The following is a 20,472-nucleotide window of genomic DNA, read 5'->3' as shown; positions in this document are numbered from 1 at the left end:
CTGGGATACATCCATTATGTCCCCAAGAATGTCTGTAGGTGCGCTTCCATTGCGTTCCTATTGGCAAAACCTGAACTTGCGCCCCACTGGGGCAGTGTACACTGCTCCGCAAACTCTGCCTGGCTGAAAAGCATGATTCACTGCGATAAAACTGGCGAACATTACACACAGTTGCAGCCCCATACCTCCAGACCCAAGGAAATATGTCAACCACTAAGAGATTATTTACTTACCCTGGAGTTGGTCAACTCCCACTGAAGTCATATCCCTGACTATTTGTCTCTACAGACTACTCCTGGCCTGCCCCAATCCACCAAATCACCGGACTTTGGGCATATCTCACTCTAGTGCCATTCTTTATACCTGGACTTCTTCATGAACGTACCATACTAAAGATTTATTTGCAATTTTTTTTATCATTTTGGAAAACAGCAACTCTTCTACTCACTTGCATATTGATGTCATGTGTAATGAAGATAATTCTCGTACCTATGTACAATGTATCTTTGTTTTCAACCATTTAAAAATGTAATAAATAGTACAAAATAAAATTTAAAAAAAGTTCATGTTTTCAGTTATATACTTTTGTTTTTCCTGAATCCCCTAAATGCCAAATTGACACATTTGGCAAGGACACTAACTTGAACTGGTGAGAACGCAACTTTGTTCATCAACATTGTACATGTGTCATTGCTTTGGCACAGAACAAGATTAAGAGCATGCAAGCACGAAGTACTCTTTAGTTATTCCCAAAGCCAGACAAGCCATGATTACATTATGTTGTTAGGCAATAAGGAGAGCAAGCCACTTAACTTATCCCCCCATTTACAAAATTGTGCTTTCTGCTTTCAGGAGTTCTACAACCTATATGGAGCACATCCATTTTACCTGTCCCTGGAAGAAGGGGGAACAGCCCACGGTGTTTTCCTTTTGAACAGCAATGCAATGGGTGAGTGCCTTTTTTCAGCTCAGGCTCCAAAAAGTATAACCCCAATGAATACTAGTAAAATCCCTAAGTCACTTTCCAAGTTCTTTCATCCATGAGAGTAACACAGTCATGCTAGCATTAGAATCGTGATGTTTCAGGAAAAACACATATTTACATTGTATTGATTTATGCTGAACATTTTAATTGCAGGGAACTGAGTTACCTATGTTAATTCTACTGTGAATGTTATTTACACAGTGCACAACAGGACAAATCTTTTTATGTACTTGAAGCCTATTAACATTAATGATCAAGGCACAAGTGAAAGAATTATCCAGACATTCTGATCTGGAACATATAATTCTCCAGTATTGGATCCTTTATAGATTCATATGCTCGAATCGTTTCCTGTCGTCAAATTGGGATTCCCACTGTAACATAATAAGGCAGTATGTATCATTATCATGGGCTATAATGGCAATGATAAACCACTTTAATAGCCTATGTCCTTTTTTAAAAAAAAGGATCAAACTTAAGCCAATCTAGCTTTAGCACTCTCTAGAATATGCCCAAGAAGACTGATTCCCTTAGATCTTCTACCGCAAGCCGTTTGAAGGGAGTCTCCCTGAGCTTTATTCAGTAGGGTGATGTCCATTCCTAGTCCCTCACTTCCTCGCCCGACAGACAAGAAAGGTCCCTGAGACAAAGCCAGGGAGGCACACAGGGTATTGCGTGGTCTTTTGCTAGTGTAGAAGTCTTGGTAATAATGTGCAAAACGGTTGTTTATGTTGGCTTGGGAGTAAAGTGCGGCTCTCATGCTAGAGGTGAGTTCTACTATGGGTGAGCCTCTCCTGGTGGGGTTAGTTAGCGATGCTAGCAGGTGGCTGGCGCGGTCGCACTCTGCATGTGACCGCTCCGTGTATGCCCTAAAATCAAATGAGCAAAATCTTTTGTTGTGTGTTGCAATCCGTTCTTTAGCTGTGAGAAATGTTTGGGATTCTGGGTACTCAGGGTGGTACAGTTCTGCCTCTTTTAGTGTTTGTTCCTCTTTAACGAGTTCGCAGAGCGACCTCCTATGGACTCCTATTTCCATCATACACGGGGTCCAGTGTACTTGTCGAAATTGTCATGCATTCTCTCCAAAATGGTTTCCCGGACTTGTGGGTCCTTTAGGGATTCAGGTTTAAGTGGCCAGGTGGAAATCCTGGAGGATTGTGTATTCCATTTCAGGTTCATGTGAACCGGGTTATGGTACGGGTGAGGTACTCTAAGTTATCTCCTTATGTTTCCGATAAGGAGGAGTTGTGGTTCCCCCCCCCCCGCCCCTTCCCCTCGGTCGGTCCCCTAGAGTTAGGAGGATTGTCCAGAGCTGGAGCTGCTCAGCGATGCCACTGCTTCGACAACTCTTTGCCTCTCCTGATGTTTCTCCTTGGGTGATGGAGAAGTTTGGGACGGTGCTCTGACGGTGTCGTGGTTTGCACCTTCCTGGTCTCGGCCGAGACTCTCCACTGGGTCTGGCCTACAGCTGTTGGTCGATTCAGGATCAAACATCCGTCGGACATTGGAAGAACACCTTCAGGAGTACACATTCGCAAACCGGGCAGAAAATTGCGTCTTGTACAAGATTGGAATTTCCCGTAGTTTCTTTTTTTGTCTCTAAGAAGGAGGCACATTACCGCTGGACCTCACGGAAAAAGTCAGGAAACATCTTCACTATTATCAACAGTTATCGACCCTCGTTGTCTTGCTTGTTTCAGAATGTGGTTCCGGTCCTTGTAATAGAGTAGTCATTCCACTATGGAGTGTGAAGGGGCCCTTTGAGGTGATGGTGTCCCGGACACTTTGTGGGTGCGTTCAAAGGGGAAAAAAAAGGAAGGATAGTCCTTCAGGAGCCACTTCTGTTTGAATCCATCTCGCTAGGAATGCTACTATGTCCACACCCTTGGCCCTATCGGAGAGCCCGACCATGCAGATACTGTGGCGGCACGTTCTGTTCTCCACGTCTTCTGCTCTGGCTTCCAGGTGTTTTAGCTATGCCTGCATGGTGTCCCTTGTCCAGTTACCATATGTAGGGTGGGAAGTGCTTCTGCAGTGTCTTTTTCTGTGGCTGTTACTCTCTCTGCCTGTCATCTGTGGGCATTCTGTAACAGGCTGAGGTCAGTGCTGAGGGTGTCCATTTTCATCTCAGGTGCTTCACAAGAGGCAGTGATGGCTTGCAGGATGATCTTGTAGGGTGGGTGGGGGGTCGAGATAGGCGTCCCAGGGCCATGTGGTCATCGCCTTCTGACAGAACGGCTGCTTCTTCCAGGCGCGCTATCCCCTCACAGTCAGGTCTCCACTGCAGGTGTGTTTATCCATATCGGATAATGAAGTAAGAGGACATTTTGTGCAAGTGATGCCGTGTGGCGATTCACATCTCTCTAGAAGAAAGAAGGGAGAGGCACCCTCAGTGCCAGAGAAGGGCAGTGGGAACAACCCAGTGCCGAGGTGGCGGCCGGCAGCATTCACCAGATTGCCCACCACCAACAACAGAGCACCCAGGGAGAGAGAAGGCAAAGTATCATGGGAGTTCCAGGAATCTGAGCACTGATGTCTCAAGTGGCCGTGCTAGCACAGTCTAAGCAGAGTCCAGGTGGTGAGGGGAAAAGTCTTACCAGTCGGGGGGTCACTCAGTTGTGGTGTGCCGCTCCAGTGGTACAATCAGTCCCTGCGTACTTTGTATTCAGTCTCCGTTGCCGACAACCAAGGCCCCTAAGCTCCCCCATGCCATTAAGGTGTCCGTGCCAGGCTCCTCACCGTAATTGTGGCTTGCATCCAGCTGGGGTGTATTTATACCTGTCAGGAGGTGGGGGGCGCGGGCTCAGACTCTGAGGCTGTCAGTGTTAAATGGGCATGAGGATCCAAGGGATGTCGCAGGTGGTCAATCCAGGAGGGGAAGGGGCCTCTTCGAGGGATTCATTCAAGTCTTATTGGCCCGTAGAGTCTCAGGTGTTCCCGGCAGGCTTCCCGCCACTGATTGTGGCTTGTGGACCCACCACCAGTAGAAGTGCCTTCAGTCTTCCTAGGGAATGGAAAGAGAGGGCCAGGCTTCAAGGCTGTCAAGTTCAATAAGTGACCCAGGAGGCGGGGTGGCGGGGTTAGGTTCCAAGGGAGCTGTCACTTAACAGGTACGGTGCCCAGGAAAGTCGCGAGCAGTTTGTCCAGGGGAAGGAAGGGCCCCCTTGGGGGTTGCAGTGAGTTTTTATCTGCTTTGTGAGGCCAGCTTTGCATTTTGGTGGGCAGCATTGAAGTGTCCGCGGTGGGCTCCCTACCACCGGCCGTGGCTTATGGGCCCGCCGCCAGCTGGGGTTCTTCTGATCGTCTCGGGGGCTGGGAGAGGGCCAGGCCTCAAGGCAGTCTATTTCAGTGAGCACAGGACCCTGGAGAGGCAAAGTCTATCCACTCAGGGGAGGGGGGTCCTCCCCGTACAGTGCACTCAAATGTTGCCGGTCCTGCAGGGCCCACTTTACTTGCAGCATGCAGGCCCCAATGTAGGGTGTTCTGCTTCCTCCTGTCTGCCCCCTTCACTGCCCCTCAGTGCGTAGCCCCCAGCGAAGGCCGCAATGTCACCAGGTGATCCACCAAGCCCATGCTGTCTGTATGCTGGGGAGTCCACCTCCGATCAACCCAGCCGGCATCACAAATGGTGGCTGCCATGTTGTTCTCCTTGCTGCTGGAGGCCTGAGTGTCACTACAGTCCATAGAGTTGGTCGGCTTGTTCGTTGGGGCCACAGAAGGCACCTCGGAGTCTGGGGGAATCAATTTTTGGGTGTTTGCTGGGTCAGGGGCTACAAATGGGAGCAGGATGAGGCCGGATGGGGTCTGGGCTGCTGGAGCATTCAGGGAGTCGTCTCACTCCATGCGCTGCTGTCCACGCCCCCTCCACGCAAGACTCTTATTTCACAAGCGTCTTAATGCCATTCTAAGAACCTCCTCTACTCCTATCTCTGCTCCACCAGACCAGGAAGGCAGGAGCTTGGACAATATAGGAAAGAGATTCTCCACCATATCTGTGCTTCATGCGTCCAACTCCCTGGCTGTTTTAGGTTGCTACAACAGACAGGTGTGGTCTGACATCAGTGCCCTCATCCAACTGGTGCTGGAGGACAGAAAATCAGAGGCAGCAAAGATCTTGCAGGAAGGTGAGTGCACGTAAGAAGAGATCATAGACTGCACAATGGACATAGCTTCCACCAGCTTTCAGCAGCTAGCTGGAACTGCAGTGTTGAGCAACAAGGTTGGCTCAAAACGAGAACTTTCGTCCTAGAAATGCAGTACAAAGTCTTAGATATGTCTTATGATGGGGAAACCATTTTTGGCAAAAATGTAGATGATGCTCTCTTATCCATCAAAACAGACACAGCTAAATCTGTACACACTTAAAGTTGCCCTTGCGTGGAGCATGTGGAAGAGGCTTCTCAACGTATAGAGGATACTAGCGCTTCTAACTGTATCAGCTGTTCCAGTCACAATATAGTCCTCTTACCAACAGCCCTATTGCTAGCCTCCACAGCGGCATACAACAAACAAGGGCCTAGTAGGAATCAGATCCTCCAGAGTCGAGACACCAACCGCAAACAGTGACATTAATAAGGTCCCGGCTACCTGAACCCTTTAGAAACTTTGGCTGCGAAGATTACCAATTTCCTCCAGCAATGACGGCAAATAACATCAGACAGATAGGTATTAGATCTTGTCACTTAAGATCATACCTTGGAGTTTTTTCGAGAGACCGCCAACCACTCCACCAATGGGAGGGCACACACATTGTCTTCACTTACTCAGGAAAAAAAGCCCTCACCTTGCTAGCCAAAGGAGCAATAGAAAAAGTTCCCCAACCCCAGAAGTGGGTTTTTATTCCTCTTCTTCCCTAATTAAAAAGAAAACAGGGGCGTGGTCACCCATCCTAGACCTCCAGAAATTAAACCAGTAACTACGGAAATGATCCTTTCGCACGGTCACCCTCTCTGACATCCTGCATCTCCTAAGCCACGGAGACCACATGACAACTCTGGATTTACAGGATGCATACTTCAACATCCCCATACATTGCAAAAACCTATGAACTGGTAATGGGGCCGGCTACAGTGAAGCAAAGTCCGCCCATTTTGCCCCCGTTAAGCTCCATGCATTTTGTTTCGAAATGCCTAGCGCCTGTAGCAGACTCTTAGAAAGACTGTGTCCTGGTATTCCCCTGCCTCGACAACTGCCTAATAAAAGCATCAACTGCATCTCAAGCGTTCAGGCCACAGAGGCTTGCCTAAAGTTGTTTCCCAAACTAGGTCTCACCATAAATTGCCAGAAATCATTAACTACTTCATCCAATTAGATAATGTCCTGGGTGCAGCCTTAGATACTGTCCAAGACAAAGCCTTTCTGTCTCAGGACAGGCAACGAAGACTTAACTAACTGGCTCTCAAACTCTCCAGAAGAAAGTCAGCTTCAGTGCATCTGTTTAATTCACTTCTGGGCATTATGTCATCAGCGATCATTCTGGTCCCTCTTGTATGCCTGGAAATGAGACCTTTACAGGAAGAGCTACAAAAACAATGGATTTAACCTGAAGGATCATTTGAGGACTTGTAAACATCACACTAAGTATGAACACTCTGGCAAGGTAAGTGATTCATTAGGAAACCTCTCTGTACTTGATGAGCCCAGGAGTGTTTTTTATTGTACAAGAAGTGTTGACTGGCGGGGTCAAAAAGCCGCCACCATCCTTTGACAGGCAGTAGGGCGTTCTGTGAGTGCTGGAGGTGTAAGTGCACTTGGTTAAAGTACTGGTTGTGAGTGCCCATGAGTGCTGCTTTTATAGTGTTCCCTGTATTCATTGGTCAGGCAGGGAAGAGTTTAAAGAATCAACGTGTTTGTGTGTGTGTGTGTGAGAGAGATGCTGGCCTGGTGTGTGGTGGGTATCCCAGGTACTTACACCTTATTCCCGGTATCTCCTCTTTGTGAAGTGTAGGCAGTGTCTAGACGTCTGGCTTTCTAGAGGTATCTGTGGATGAGCAGCCAAGGCTTATCTAGGAGACATGCAAAGCTCATGCAGTACCTCTGTAGCCGCACAGCACTTACACACATGAAACACTCAGTTGTACAAAAATAGAGGTACTTTATTACTAGAAGGGCAACTCTCCAGCAGGAGGTAAGTAATACACTAAATATATACACTAGTTATCAGAAATAGGCTTAGAAAAGGTTAGAAAACATTGCAAATAGCAATAACCAAAGTGACCCTAGGGGGAGCACAAGCCATATACTAAAAAAGTGGAATGCGAACAGAGGACCCCCACCTAGGTAAGTGGAATGTGTAGAGGGGAGCTGGGAGTACTAGAAAACCACAGAGGTAAGTAACACAGTACCCCCCAGCGACCAGTAAAGCAGGAACAAATCAGTGGATTTTCCCCAAACCACCCAAAAGGAAGAAAAGAAAAACACACCCAGGCAAGAATGCAAGAAACCAGCGGTGGATTCCTGGAGAAGAGGACCTGTGGAGAGAGGGGGCCAAGTCCAAAAGTCACAGTGGAGTCCAGGAGGAGTAGGGGCTACTACCCAACCAGCTGTATTTGCAGGAGTTATTCAGCAGTGAGGAACAACAGGTCAGCACTGCAGCCCTGGAGCCCGAGAAGAGTTCCTGATGGATACAAATGATTTCCCATGCTGGAGTGAAGATTGCAGACTGGTGTTGGTGCAGGAATCTCACCAACAAGCCTTGGCAAAGGCAAACTCACGTTTAGTGGAAAGGTGGTGCTGCCAGGGACCAACAAGGACCAGGAGGACTCAACCCGGGGGAGAGGGAAAGGTCACAGGGGACCCTCAGTGTTGCAAAGAGTCCACATGAGCAGAGGTAGCCCCCGCAAGATTCCCAAGGGCGGGACACAGGAGTCTCAGAAGGAGTCCACACAGCACTACAAAAGAGGATACCACACTGCCGGTGAAGCACAGAGGGAGACTGTGCTTTGCAGAAAGGAGTGCTGGGTATTGGAGCTGCATGTCGCCTGAAGATCCCTTGAAGGATATGCCAAAAAGCCTTGGCAGCTGCAAGAGATGCGTTGCACGAGGGGACTGTCCTGCGTGGAAAGGCAAGGGCTTACCTTCACCAAAGTTGGACAGCTGGCAGAGAGGACCAAGAGGGCTTCTCTGGACCACCACCCGTGATGCAGGATCCATGCAGCTCAAAATGAGGGAAGATCCACGCAGCGGTCTTCTCTTGCTGTATGTAGGTGCCTGCAGTTGCAGGGGAGTGACTCCTTCACTCCAACGGAAATTCCTTATTCTTTATGTGCAGACAGAAGAGGTGCTGTCTTCTGTGGATTGACGGCCAGGAAAATGTTGCAAAGCTGGCAGGAGACGTGGAAGCAAAGTTGCAGAAGACTCTTCTTCATTGTTTGCAGCGTTGTCGGTTCCTAGAGGGTCCAGTCACAGTGGCCAGAAGTTGAAGTGGGGGTTACAGAGGAATCCTACTGAAGTCTTGAAAGCCAAATCTGAGGACCCACCCAAGAGAGAAACCCTAAATAGCCCTGAAAGGGGGATTGGTCACCTAATCATGTAAGAACCTATCAGGAGGGGGTTCTGACATCACCTGCCTGGCCTGGCCACTCAGATGTTCCCAGAGTTCCCTGCCAACCTTCAGAATAAGATGGCAGAACCCAGGGACCCTCTGCAGGCGCTCTAAGCACCACCCCTAGGGTTGGTGATGGACAGGGGGTTATCACTCCCCTTTCCATTGTCCAGTTTTGCCCCAGAGCATGGACTGGGGGGGTGGGGTCCCTGAACCGTTGTGGACTGGTTTATGCACAAAGGGCACCAAATGTGTCCTTTAAAGCAAACCAGTGGCTTGCGGAGGCTACCCCTCCCAAGCCAGTCACACCTATTTCCAAAGTGAGAGGGTGTTACCTCCCTCTCCCAAAGGAAATCCTTTGTTCTGCCTTCCTGGGCTTGATCAGATCAAGCAGCAGAAGGGCAGAAACCTCTCAGGGGTGGCAGCAGCTGGCTGCCCGGAAATCTCTGTAAGACTGGTGGTAGCAATGCTGGGGGTCCTCTAAGGAGCCCCCAGAGTGCATTGAATCATACTTCCAATACTTGCAACAGTATTGGGGTATGATTCTGACATGTTTGATACCAAACATGCCCTAGTTCAGAGTTACCTATGTCCAGTACACGCATAAAATGGCGTCCCCGCACTCACAAAGTCTAGTGCCTGGGTACCTAGGTACCATCTACTAGGGACTTACCTGGGGGGACCAGTTTGCCAATTGTGGGAAGAAAAAGGTACAAAACTACTGGGGTCCAGTTTAGCAGAATCCTAGTAGACACAGTCAAACACACTGACAACAGGCAGAAAATGTCGGTAACCATGCCAAGAAAGAGGGTATTTTCCTGCATACATAAAACACAGTGGCAGGTTCTGCGCTCTCCCTGCGCCCCCTTTTTTCCTGTACCCGTCTTGTCTTTCCTTGTGCTGCTCCTCGTTGCACTCCAGTTGTTTGTGCCCATCTTTTTCTCCTTCTGTGCCCGTCTTGTTTCTGTGCCTTGTATTGTTCTGCCTTGTACTGTCTATTTGTTTTAGTCCAGCTTTTGTGCTCATAGTGTCCCAGCCCCCGACGCTGCTCCTGCTGTTTTTTCACCACCCTGCTCCCTCGCCTGCCCTCCTCCCACTGCGTCCCCACCAGCATTTACTTAATGGTGTTTTCGCCAAAGGTACACCAAAGGCAAGCCCGTGTGCGCCAGCCCTAGCCCAGTGGCAGGACCCCTGGTTCTGCAGCCCGACTCCAGAATTCCTCCAACGAGATCCGAAACCTCATGCCAAGGATCCACAACACAGACTGCATCACCACTCCTCTGACCACTAGTGGCCCCATCTCCTGCCATAACTGCAGTTTCTCCTGCGACATAGGAGCCAACAACATCACCACAACTCGGAAGCCCGGCATCAAACCACAACTCCACTGTGCTACTCAATGCCCACTACCTCTGAAAGCATTCCATCGAATCTAGAACACCATCCTCACCCTTAGCCTGACATAATGTACCTCCCTGAAACATGGCTCATCCCTGCATTGACACCAAACATCGTCACCGTGAACCCCCCAATACAAGATGATTACCGCTACTGCCCCAACAGACATGGTGGAGGCATCACCATCATCATAGGGATTCCCTCCACTGCACCGCCTCGAGTGACCACAAAAAATCACCGATCATGGAACACCTCAACTTCAGGATCAAACCCAATGCCAATACCACCAACAGATAACCCCTTGCCTACAGCACCCAACCCCATCCAAACTTCTGAAACTTCATCCCTGACTTCATCGCTTCCCTGTCCTTTGACTTCAACCACTGCATTTTCCTGGGAGACCTGAATGTCCACCTAGAAGACTCCCAAGGATGTCAACTCCACCTCGCTCATTGAAAACTTGAGGAACATCGGATTCTCCCAGCTAGTCTCCACCCCTCCCACAATGCCGGAAACACAGTGGACCCCATCATTTCCACATGTGACAGAACCAGATTCACACACACCACCAAAGTAACATAGACCGACCACCACATCTTACATTTCACCGTCGAGCAACACCACAATACCTCAACCAGACCCAGGTTCATCAGCAACAGCAGCAGCAGACACAGTTGCCCCTCTGAAGAAAACCACCTGCAACAGACTCTCCAAACAAATCACCTGGTTTACCCCCAAACTTCAGACCCTCAAACAAAATTGCAGGAAATTAGAGAGACACTGACGCTCCGACAAAATTCCTGCCAACCTCAACTCCTTCAGGTCTATCCTCACTCGGAGAGACCAAGAAGCACTCCCCACCCGCATCGAGGAAAGCTTTAACCATGCTAGACAGCTCTTCAACTTAGTCAGAGAATTCTTCTGCCCCTCTGCTACAGAGAACGCCATCCACTTCTCCCAAGCCCTCTGCTAGAAGTTATTGGACTACTTCCACCTCAAAATCACCAACATCTACAGCAACTTCGATCCCCAGCCCACTGCACTCTACCCCCTTACCCCTCCACACTCCAGACGAATCACTGAATAGAAGCAGCTCTCCACCGAAGACACCATCACCGTCATGACATCCATCCACTCCGGATCTCCTGCAGACCCTTGCCCGCACCACTTTTACAACCTAGGAAAGGAGACATTAGGAGCACCCGTCACAGAAATCCTAAACACCTCCTTCGCCACAGCCACCGTTTCCAGCACCTGAAAACACGCCGAGGTCAAACCCCTTCTGAAGATGTCCTCAGCGGACCCCAGTGAGCTCAAAAACTACCAGCCCAACTCTCTCCTTCTGTTTCCCACCAAAGTCCTGAAAAAGCCCATCAACCTGCCAGCTCATAACCTAACTCAAACACTACAACCTACTCAACCCATCCCAATCTTGTTTCCGCCCAGACCACCGCACCAAAACCACCCTGCTCGCACCAACCAACGACAGCAGATGCCTCCTAGACCTCAGTGGAGCAGCGGCCTTATCCTCTTTGACCTATCCACAGCATTAAACGCCATCTCCCACCACACTTATCACCAGACTCCATAGCAGCATCCAAGAAAACACACTCAACTGGATCTCCTCTTTCCTCTCCAGTCAAACATAGAGATTCTAACTCCAACCCTAGGTCTCCACCCCCAAAGACATCATCTGTGGTGTCCCCTAGGGTGTCACGACTCACGTGCTGCTTGCGCCTGGAAACCGCAGATCTTGTGGCGTGGGTCTTGAAGGTTCGGCTTTGGCCCAGAAAGGGGCGACTCTTTCTAGTAGCCACGGTGCTGTAGGCAATGGAACCGCCAAGAACAGACCGTGCCCTTTAGAAATAGTGCCAGAGGGAAAAACCCCAAAAGGGGAAAAAACCTCCAAACAGTGGATTCCTGAAACAAGAACAAAAAACCAGAAATCAAAAAGAAACAAAAATGCAGGTAAACACGAGTTTGACAAGATTCAGAACCGAAGGCTAAGAATCAGGAGCGAAGACACAATCAGAGCAGATAGTGTTGCAGCGCAAGGAAAGGGAGAAAACAGAGCCCTTATATACCAAGAAACAGGAAATGACCAAACAGGAAGTAAAGACGCCATCTTAGATAGGGAAGAAGTACATAGGACAGAATAGAACAGAAACCATAGAAAATAGGGAACAAGGAATGCTGGGAAGAAAAAGGTAATATGGGAAGGGGGGAAAGACATAAAGAAAGGACAAGAAAAATGCCTCAGAAAGCAAAGAAGAAAAAGAAGAAAAAGAACAGGTAAGGAGGGGTCAGAGGGAAACAGGGACGCAACAGAAGGCAGAGCGAGGCCCCAAGTAAAATCTGGGGCCTCGCGCGGTACAGAGCAGGCTCGGGGCGCGCCGCGTCCTGGGGACGCGCTGCGCGGCGCGAGCCGAATGTTCGGCTCGCGCCGCGTGGTGCGGCGCGACATAGGGCTTCTCCCTCAGTTCCAACCTCTTCAACGCCTACATGACCCCTTTAGATCACATCGTACGTACCCACGGATTCAACATCATGTCCTACACTGATGACACCCAGCTCATCCTCTCCCTCATGGAAAACACCACCTCCACACGCTCCAACTTCCAAAACACCATGACCAACATCGCCACCTGGATGAAGGCCAACTGCCTCAAACTAAACTCAGACAAAACAGAGATCCTCATCTTTGGAAACAAGCCATTCCCCTGGGATGACTCGTGGTGGCCCATCACCCTTGGCCCCCACCCCCTGCGCCCTCCAGCCTCACATGCAACCTAGGAATCACCCTAGAATCCCAACTCACCATGAAGCAGCAGATCAATGCTGTCTCCTCCTATTGCTTCCAAACCCTCTGCAAGATTTTCTATTGGATACTCCTCTCCACCAGGAAAACAGTCACTCAGGCCCTCATCTCCAGCTGCCTCGACTATGGTAATGCACTCTACACCGGAACCACGAAGCAGCTCTGCAACCTTCTCCAGACCATTCAAAACACTGCGGCAAGACTCATCCTCAATCTCTCATGAAGAGCCAGCATCACTCCCCACCTTGGGACCTTCCACTGGGTCCCGGGACAGCACAGATGCCTTTTCAAACTCCTCACTCATGCCTGCAAGGCCCTTCACAATGCTGGACCCGCCTACCTCAACAACTGCCTCACTTTCCACCTACCGACCAATGAACTACGATCAGCCACCTTCGCCCAGGCCCACGTCCCCTGCATCCACAGCGAACATCTCAGAGGGAGCTCCTTCTCCTTCCTCGCATCCAAGTCCTGAACAGCTCAAGACCTAGCTGTTCGACCAACATCTCCCACAGGGCTAGATCACAGCACCAACACGGTGCTTAGAGGCCCCCTGGGGTGACAAGTCGCGCTTTACAAGAACCTACTGATTGATTGATTTGACAATGCAACAGTGTAGTTGGTTAGTTTATACTTTTCATAGGAAGAGTTTTTTTGCTAAAATCTTTGGAGGTGTATGACAAATCTTCACCAAACAGTTAAAAACAAAAAAAAAAGTTGGGCTACTTCTGGAAAGTTTTGGGCCAAACCATCAGGTGAATCAAAGAAAAAGAGGGTTCCCAAAACGTTGATTTCCTATATTCCAATACGAAACTTAGCTGTGCTAATAAAGAGCTGAAAGGGATTACAATAAATTTGAGAAACAGAACTTTACTAGGAAAGTGTGCATAAATCAAATCTGCAGTTTTCAAGAAATGTTTCTGTAAAGAGGTGCTTATGGTGGTCATGAAGGGGATTACAACATTGGGAATATCTGGATGGTCCATCTAGCAGCACTGAAAATTGAACAAAGAAAACCAATAGGGCCCTCTGATTGGCTGATGGGGCTTTTTCTCCCAGATTGATCTGACTGGCTAGTTATAACTCTGAAGAAAATGCTAATGTTTCAACACCTGTGATTTGGAAAATTTGATGGATCTTGTAAAATTAAATCTGCATTTGTCCAGAGAAGTTTTAGTTGTGTGTTGGTTTAGATACGTATCAGTTACTTTTAACATTGATCACTGATGTTACTAATGACGAGATTTAAAAACACATGCTTATGGGTCATTACAGATAAAAGACTTGTACTATCACTTTCTGTGATGTTATTGGGTTGCGGTGTCCCAGACAGAGGGGGCCATCTGAAGTAACATCCATTTCTACTAAGTATCAATCACTGCAAGGATTTTGGCAAAATTAGATCCCTGCACCCATTTACTGTTTGCTTTCTTATCTGTTTTAATGAACAGAGGTCGTGTTGCAGCCTGCTCCAGCCCTGACATGGAGAACTATTGGAGGGGTTTTGGATTTTTACATCTTCTTGGGTCCGGATCCAAACTCTGTAATCCAGCAGTACCAGGAGGTGATAGGTAAATATAACTGAAAATACATTTGTTCCCCCTGTTATTGTACGCAAATGGAATAGTGGCATCGAGGTGTTATGTTGTCAGGGAGTAGCTAAACAAATAGTGGGTACCATTGTAAAACCTCTTCGGACCAAATGTTATTTAAAACATTTATAAGTTTCCAACCAACTACAGATGTTGTAAATGTTAGGGAGGCTTAACATAGTTGGGAAAACGTCATTGTTTTGGGTACCTCCAGTACAACAAAGTAGTAAGTATGAAATTGTGTCTAAATCATGATTTAGAGATTAATATTCATAAATATTATAATATCTCATGGTGTAATTAGGATCCCAGAACACTTCAAAGGAAATGCATCTCTCCAACCATAAAGAGCCAACAGTAGGATTTGTTGGTGTCCTGGAAGGGGCTGAGATACATAGATAAGTGTTTGGGGGAGTGGAGCAATGAGCAAACCTTGAGAAAAGAGGAGGACACAAATGGAGAAAACATAGGAATGTGGAGGAAGCATAAGGATGTGTGATCCTTTTGGCAGGTAAATTGACTTTGATCAAGATACCTCAATCCACAGGTGTTGTAGTCTGTGTAGCAAGGCGGCTTGGTTTTCCATGGCAAAGGTGATGGAAAAGTTTCAATAAGAGAAGGGTAACAACTCCATCATGGTCAGTAGTGGATTCGGGTTAGTTATTTAGGGGAATTCTGCTCCCTGATCATATTAAATCTTTTTTGACAGCATAAGAACATTTGCAGAAAAGTGCAGCTCATGATTTTGGGCTTTCCTAAATGTACTCATAGTTGCCACACAAACACAATTTGGGGTCAGTAGATAGCTATGAGATGATTCTTTCTTTCACTTTCCCATTGTAAACAGATACAGATAATTCCTGTGGCATTTTTTGTCAGCAACTGGCAATATAAGTACAAGGTTCAATCGTTTTTGCTGGTTGTTCAATACATGCTTTATTCAAGGTTATAACAGTAGTCTAGACTAACCTCTTTGTAATGAATTTTCATCTGCCTGTACCCGAGTGATTGCCCAAGTGAAGGGAGCGTAAGAAAAGGCTTACAGAATTTGTAGCCCATTTCATATTCTGCACTCCAAACAAGCCACAGCGTTAACTATCACTCCAATAAAATGGATCCAATAGTTAAGGGCCATTTTTAAAAAACATTATTCATTAAATGTATTGTTAACATACATTTTGAACGTGCATGATGGAAATATCACGTGGGTCCTGTTGATTTACGGGTAATAAATACTATCTGTCACAGCCAATAATTCACATTTGTTCTAAGTGTTATATGTTTCATTTGGTCCAATACACTCTCCAGATGTAAAGAAAAGTAAATAAATGTGCCCTTCTGCTATTCTTTCCATATTTTTTCTATTTCTTTCGGTAGCCCCTTCCTTTCCCAAACCATTCCTCTTCTCCACGTGTTGTGTCTCGGGAACTGTATTATTTGCCTCAGCTTAGCTCTACCTCAACATGCAATATTTCTTTCCATTTTGTATGTTATCATCTTTTATCTTATAAATGTAACTCCTCCTTATGCCCATTTGCCATCTCAGGGCCCTGCTCAAACTGCTCATCAAGAACTCTCATTAATTCACTGTGAACATTCAACCAAAAAATCTAGTATCACGTGGCATCCCCTGTTTGTCTGGAGGAATGTCTCTGGCTCTGTTTGCTCTTATACTGACACATATGATGAAATTGTGCCCAGAGAAGATGTATCTTTTGTAAAATCATGAACTGAATAAATGTTAAGGTAGATATGTTATCTACTTTCCCGTGATGTGTCAAAGCCTTGTCCCAGGGGTTTAACCTCCAAGTTAACTAGGCAAGCATCCATGTTTTTGTAGATTTTTGAAATTACAATCCTCTCCAACTTTTTTATATTAAACTCGGGCATACAATGCATGTTTCAGCTGTAAGTACTGACAATATTCAATCAGGGTGAGATAAACCTTTTGTACATTTAGTAAGGTTTTTACCCCTTAGCAGCTGCTCACATCACCCATCCTAGACATAATTATAAGGTCCTAAATGTTAAGGTCTCCCTTAATGGTCACCGAACCCACTGTCATACTATGTACCACAAATCGGTTTCTTTTTTTCATAATATTCCTCACCCATCCAGTTACCTCGAGATCCATCTGTGGTGCTTTAATCATCACAATACCTGCTGTGGTCAAAGTCTTGGTCAATATCCCTATAAAACAATACTGTTATGTGTGTTTTCCCATGGTGTTCTTCTGCCCCATAGCAAGTACTTATGAATGCATCTGTTTGACAGAAGACCACTTTAAATATTGTTGCTTTACCCAACAAAAAATATTGTTGCTTTACCCAACAAAGAAAAGAAGAGTTCCTCTGTGCCACTTCATGTTTCCATCTCTTTTCATCAAGACAATATTATTAAGTTTAAAAAGCAATGTCTGTCCTAAAGATCATAAATAATCCCTGTTGAACTACTTTCAACTGTCCATTGGTGGCATCTGTATCCGTGGCCACACTGGCGAACACATTTATTTCAGTTGATGGAGAGCCTAATGTCCCACATTTTTTTGAACATATACAGCAGCCTCGGTATTGAGGAATCTGGCACACCGACAAAAAGTAGCATTTTAACATCATGCAAAGTGATGCGGTCTTCTGTCCCATTCTGCCATTTAAAACCCTTTATTTGCAAGGCTGTCTATTATCGTTTCCCATTCCCCATAATGCCAAAACAAATAAAAGTGGTGGTTCGGGAAATTCCTTGTTTATTCTACTCCACACAAATGGTCCAGTTACATGTTTATTATCTGTAACTGAGGCAGCTGTGTTTGTATAGAACAAGGCGAGACATGTCCAGATTTTTTTCACCTGTAGCCATTAGTATTGGAACCACAAACAAAAAGTACAAATCGGGTGAGTCAAGTACTATCTTTGAGTCTAATGTGCAGATTGGAGGTGGTTCGTGTTGAATCTGTGCATTTTCTATATTGTAAAGGATAACCTTGTGCCAACAATTACCTTGGGACCAATTGTAGCCTAACCCCTCGCCCCCAGTTTGAAGACCTCTGTTTTAGAGTGGTGCCGTAGCCATATATATATATATATATATATATATATATATATATATATATATGTTCTATGGCATGTGTAGCTGCAGATACACATGCTGTGCACATCCCGCCATCTAGTGTTGGGCTCGGAGTGTTACAAGTTGTTTTTCTTCGAAGAAGTCTTTTCGAGTCCCGAGATCGAGGGACTCCTCCCCTTTCGGCTTCATTGCGCATGGGCGTTGACTCCATCTTAGATTGTTTTCTTTCCGCCATCGGGTTCGGACGTGTTCCTCTTCGCTCCGTGTTTCGGTTCGGAAAGTTAGTTAAATCTCGGAAAATTCGACGGTATTGTTTGGGTTCGGTATCAGGTTATTTAAAACAGATCGACACCGAATTTTGAAGAGCTCCGGTGGCCCTTCGGGGTTTTGATTCCCCGGCGGGGCCTGGTCGGCCCGACCTCGTGCGTCTTCAAGGCTAATGGAACGGACCCCATTCCGCTTCTGCCCCGAATGCCACAACAAGTATCCTTACACAGATCAGCATCTGGTCTGTAATTTGTGTTTGTCTCCCGAACACAAAGAGGATACCTGCGAGGCCTGTTGAGCGTTTCGGTCGAGGAAAACGCTAAGAGACCGGAGAGCAAGAAGATTTCAAATGGCGTCGGCAGGACACCAACAATTGGAGGAAGAGGAAACCTTCTCCATCACGGATTCGGACGAGGCCGAAACCCAACAGACGCCGAAAACCGTGAGTAGAACACCCCTGGCCAGAACTCACAGAAAATACATAAAAGCCCAGGGGACGCCACCGCCAGCAGGCCATGGCTTAACCCGAAAATTAGGTGACCGGTCAACGGCACCGAAAAAGTCATCCGACTCCGGTCGAGATACCGGCACAGAACAGGCTCGACCCCGAGACACCGGGTCAGAGCAATCTCGGCATCGAGAAACCGGCACCGAAAAAGATCGGCACCGAGAAATCGGAACACCGAAAGCCAAAAAAGTGTCTTCGGAGCCGAAAAAGACGGTTGAAAAAGTTTTGTTACCGAAACATCCGGCTTCGGAGCCGAAACCAAGTTCATACACTGAAGAGCAGGGACTGTCCTCACAATTGCAAGGACACAAATTTGGCCAGGAGCTAGAGACTGGGGAGCCAGATTACACACAAAGAAGGCTCCACATTCAAAAAGAGACAGGGAGAATAAGAACTCTCTCTCCAATCCGAATGAAAAGGAAACTTGCTTTCCAAGAGAAAGACAAACAGCCACAAGCAAAGGTGGCAAGACAAGTAACTCCGCCACCGTCACCACATCGCTCACCACAACCATCACCAATGGCCACTCCACCAATGATGCAATCCCCAACGCATACAGGAATGAGCCAAGATGACCCTGACGCATGGGATCTTTATGTATCAGATAACAGTCCTGACTGCTACCCATCGAGGCCATCACCACCGGAGGACAATACTGCTTACACACAGGTGGTGTCCAGAGCAGCTGCATTTCACAATGTCACCCTGCATGCAGAACCAATTGAATATGACTTTTTGTTTAATACTCTGTCGTCCACACATAGTCAGTACCAGAGTCTCCCAATGTTACCGGGAATGTTGAAACACTCCAAACAAGTCTTTCAAGAGCCTGTGAAAGGCAGGGCCATCACTCCGAGGGTGGAAAAAAAGTACAAACCACCACCAACAGACCCTGTGTACATCACGCAACAGTTAACACCGGACTCAGTGGTAGTAGGCGCAGCTCGCAAAAGAGCAAACTCACACACATCGGGAGATGCACCACCACCCGACAAGGAAAGTCGCAAGTTCGACGCAGCGGGGAAAAGGGTTGCGGCACAGGCAGCCAACCAATGGCGCATTGCCAATTCACAGGCCTTGCTATCGAGATACGATAGAGCTCATTGGGATGAAATGCAACACTTCATCGAGCATTTACCCAAAGAATTCCAAAAGCGTGCGCAACAAGTGGTGGAAGAGGGCCAGAGTATGTCTAATAATCAGATACGGTCGGCAATGGATGCAGCAGACACAGCTGCAAGAACTGTAAATACAGCAGTCACCATACGGAGACACGCATGGCTACGCACCTCAGGATTCAAGCCAGAAATTCAACAAGCAGTGCTGAAAATGCCTTTCAACGGACAGCAGTTGTTTGGACCGGAAGTGGACACTGCTATTGAGAAACTTAAAAAGGACACAGATATGGCCAAGGCCATGGGTGCACTCTACTCCCCACAGAGGAGAGGCACATTTCGCAAAACACAGTTCAGAGGGGGGGTTTCGGGGACAGAGCACAGAACCCTCAACCTCACAAACAAGGCCCACATACCAGAGCCAGTATCAGAGGGGAAGTTTTTGGGGACAATACAGACGGGGACAGTTCCCTAAAACTAGAGGGAAGTTCCAAAGTCCCAAGAAACCGCAAAATAAACAGTGACTCCAGTGTCACAAATCCCCAACACATAACACCAGTGGGGGGGGAGACTAACAAATTTTTACCAAAACTGGGAGGAAATAACAACAGACACGTGGGTCCTAGCCATTATCCAACATGGTTATTGCATAGAATTCCTACAATTCCCTCCAAATGTCCCACCGAAAACACACATGTCCAAACAACACATGGATCTATTACAACTGGTGGTCCAAGCGTTGTTGCGAAAAGACGCAATAGAACTAGTACCAATTCATCAGAAAGGAACAGGTGTTTACTCCCTGTATTTTCTCATACCCAAAAAAGACAAAACTCTAAGACCTATCCTAGATCTCGGAACATTAAACATTTACATCAAATCAGATCACTTTCATATGGTGACACTGCAAGGCGTGATCCCATTGCTCAAACAACAAGACTACATGACAACACTAGACCTCAAGGATGCGTATTTCCATATACCCATACATCCTTCACACAGAAAGTACTTAAGGTTTGTAATCCAAGGAGTACATTACCAGTTCAAAGTGTTGCCATTCGGAATAACAACAGCGCCAAGAGTTTTTACAAAATGCCTTGCCGTAGTGGCCGCCCATATCAGAAGACAGCAAATACATGTGTTCCCGTATCTAGACGATTGGTTAATCAAAACCAATACG

General features: G+C 47.1%; 1 protein-coding gene across 2 annotated transcripts in view; it reads left to right on the top strand.

Annotated features, from left to right (window-relative positions):
• GAA (alpha glucosidase) overlaps window positions 1–20,472 on the top strand; it is a 480,333-nt gene that overhangs the window by 117,136 nt on the left and 342,725 nt on the right. For both annotated transcript variants that reach the window (XM_069209906.1, XM_069209907.1), the window contains exons 5-6: window positions 853–949; window positions 14,196–14,315. In XM_069209906.1, the coding sequence (XP_069066007.1) occupies window positions 853–949; window positions 14,196–14,315 (217 nt within the window). The remainder of the gene's footprint in view (window positions 1–852; window positions 950–14,195; window positions 14,316–20,472) is intronic.

Source organism: Pleurodeles waltl, chromosome 10 (genome assembly GCF_031143425.1).
Source record: "Pleurodeles waltl isolate 20211129_DDA chromosome 10, aPleWal1.hap1.20221129, whole genome shotgun sequence".
Taxonomy (NCBI): Eukaryota; Metazoa; Chordata; class Amphibia; order Caudata; family Salamandridae; genus Pleurodeles; species Pleurodeles waltl.
This window is presented reverse-complemented; position numbering and strand designations above follow the sequence as displayed.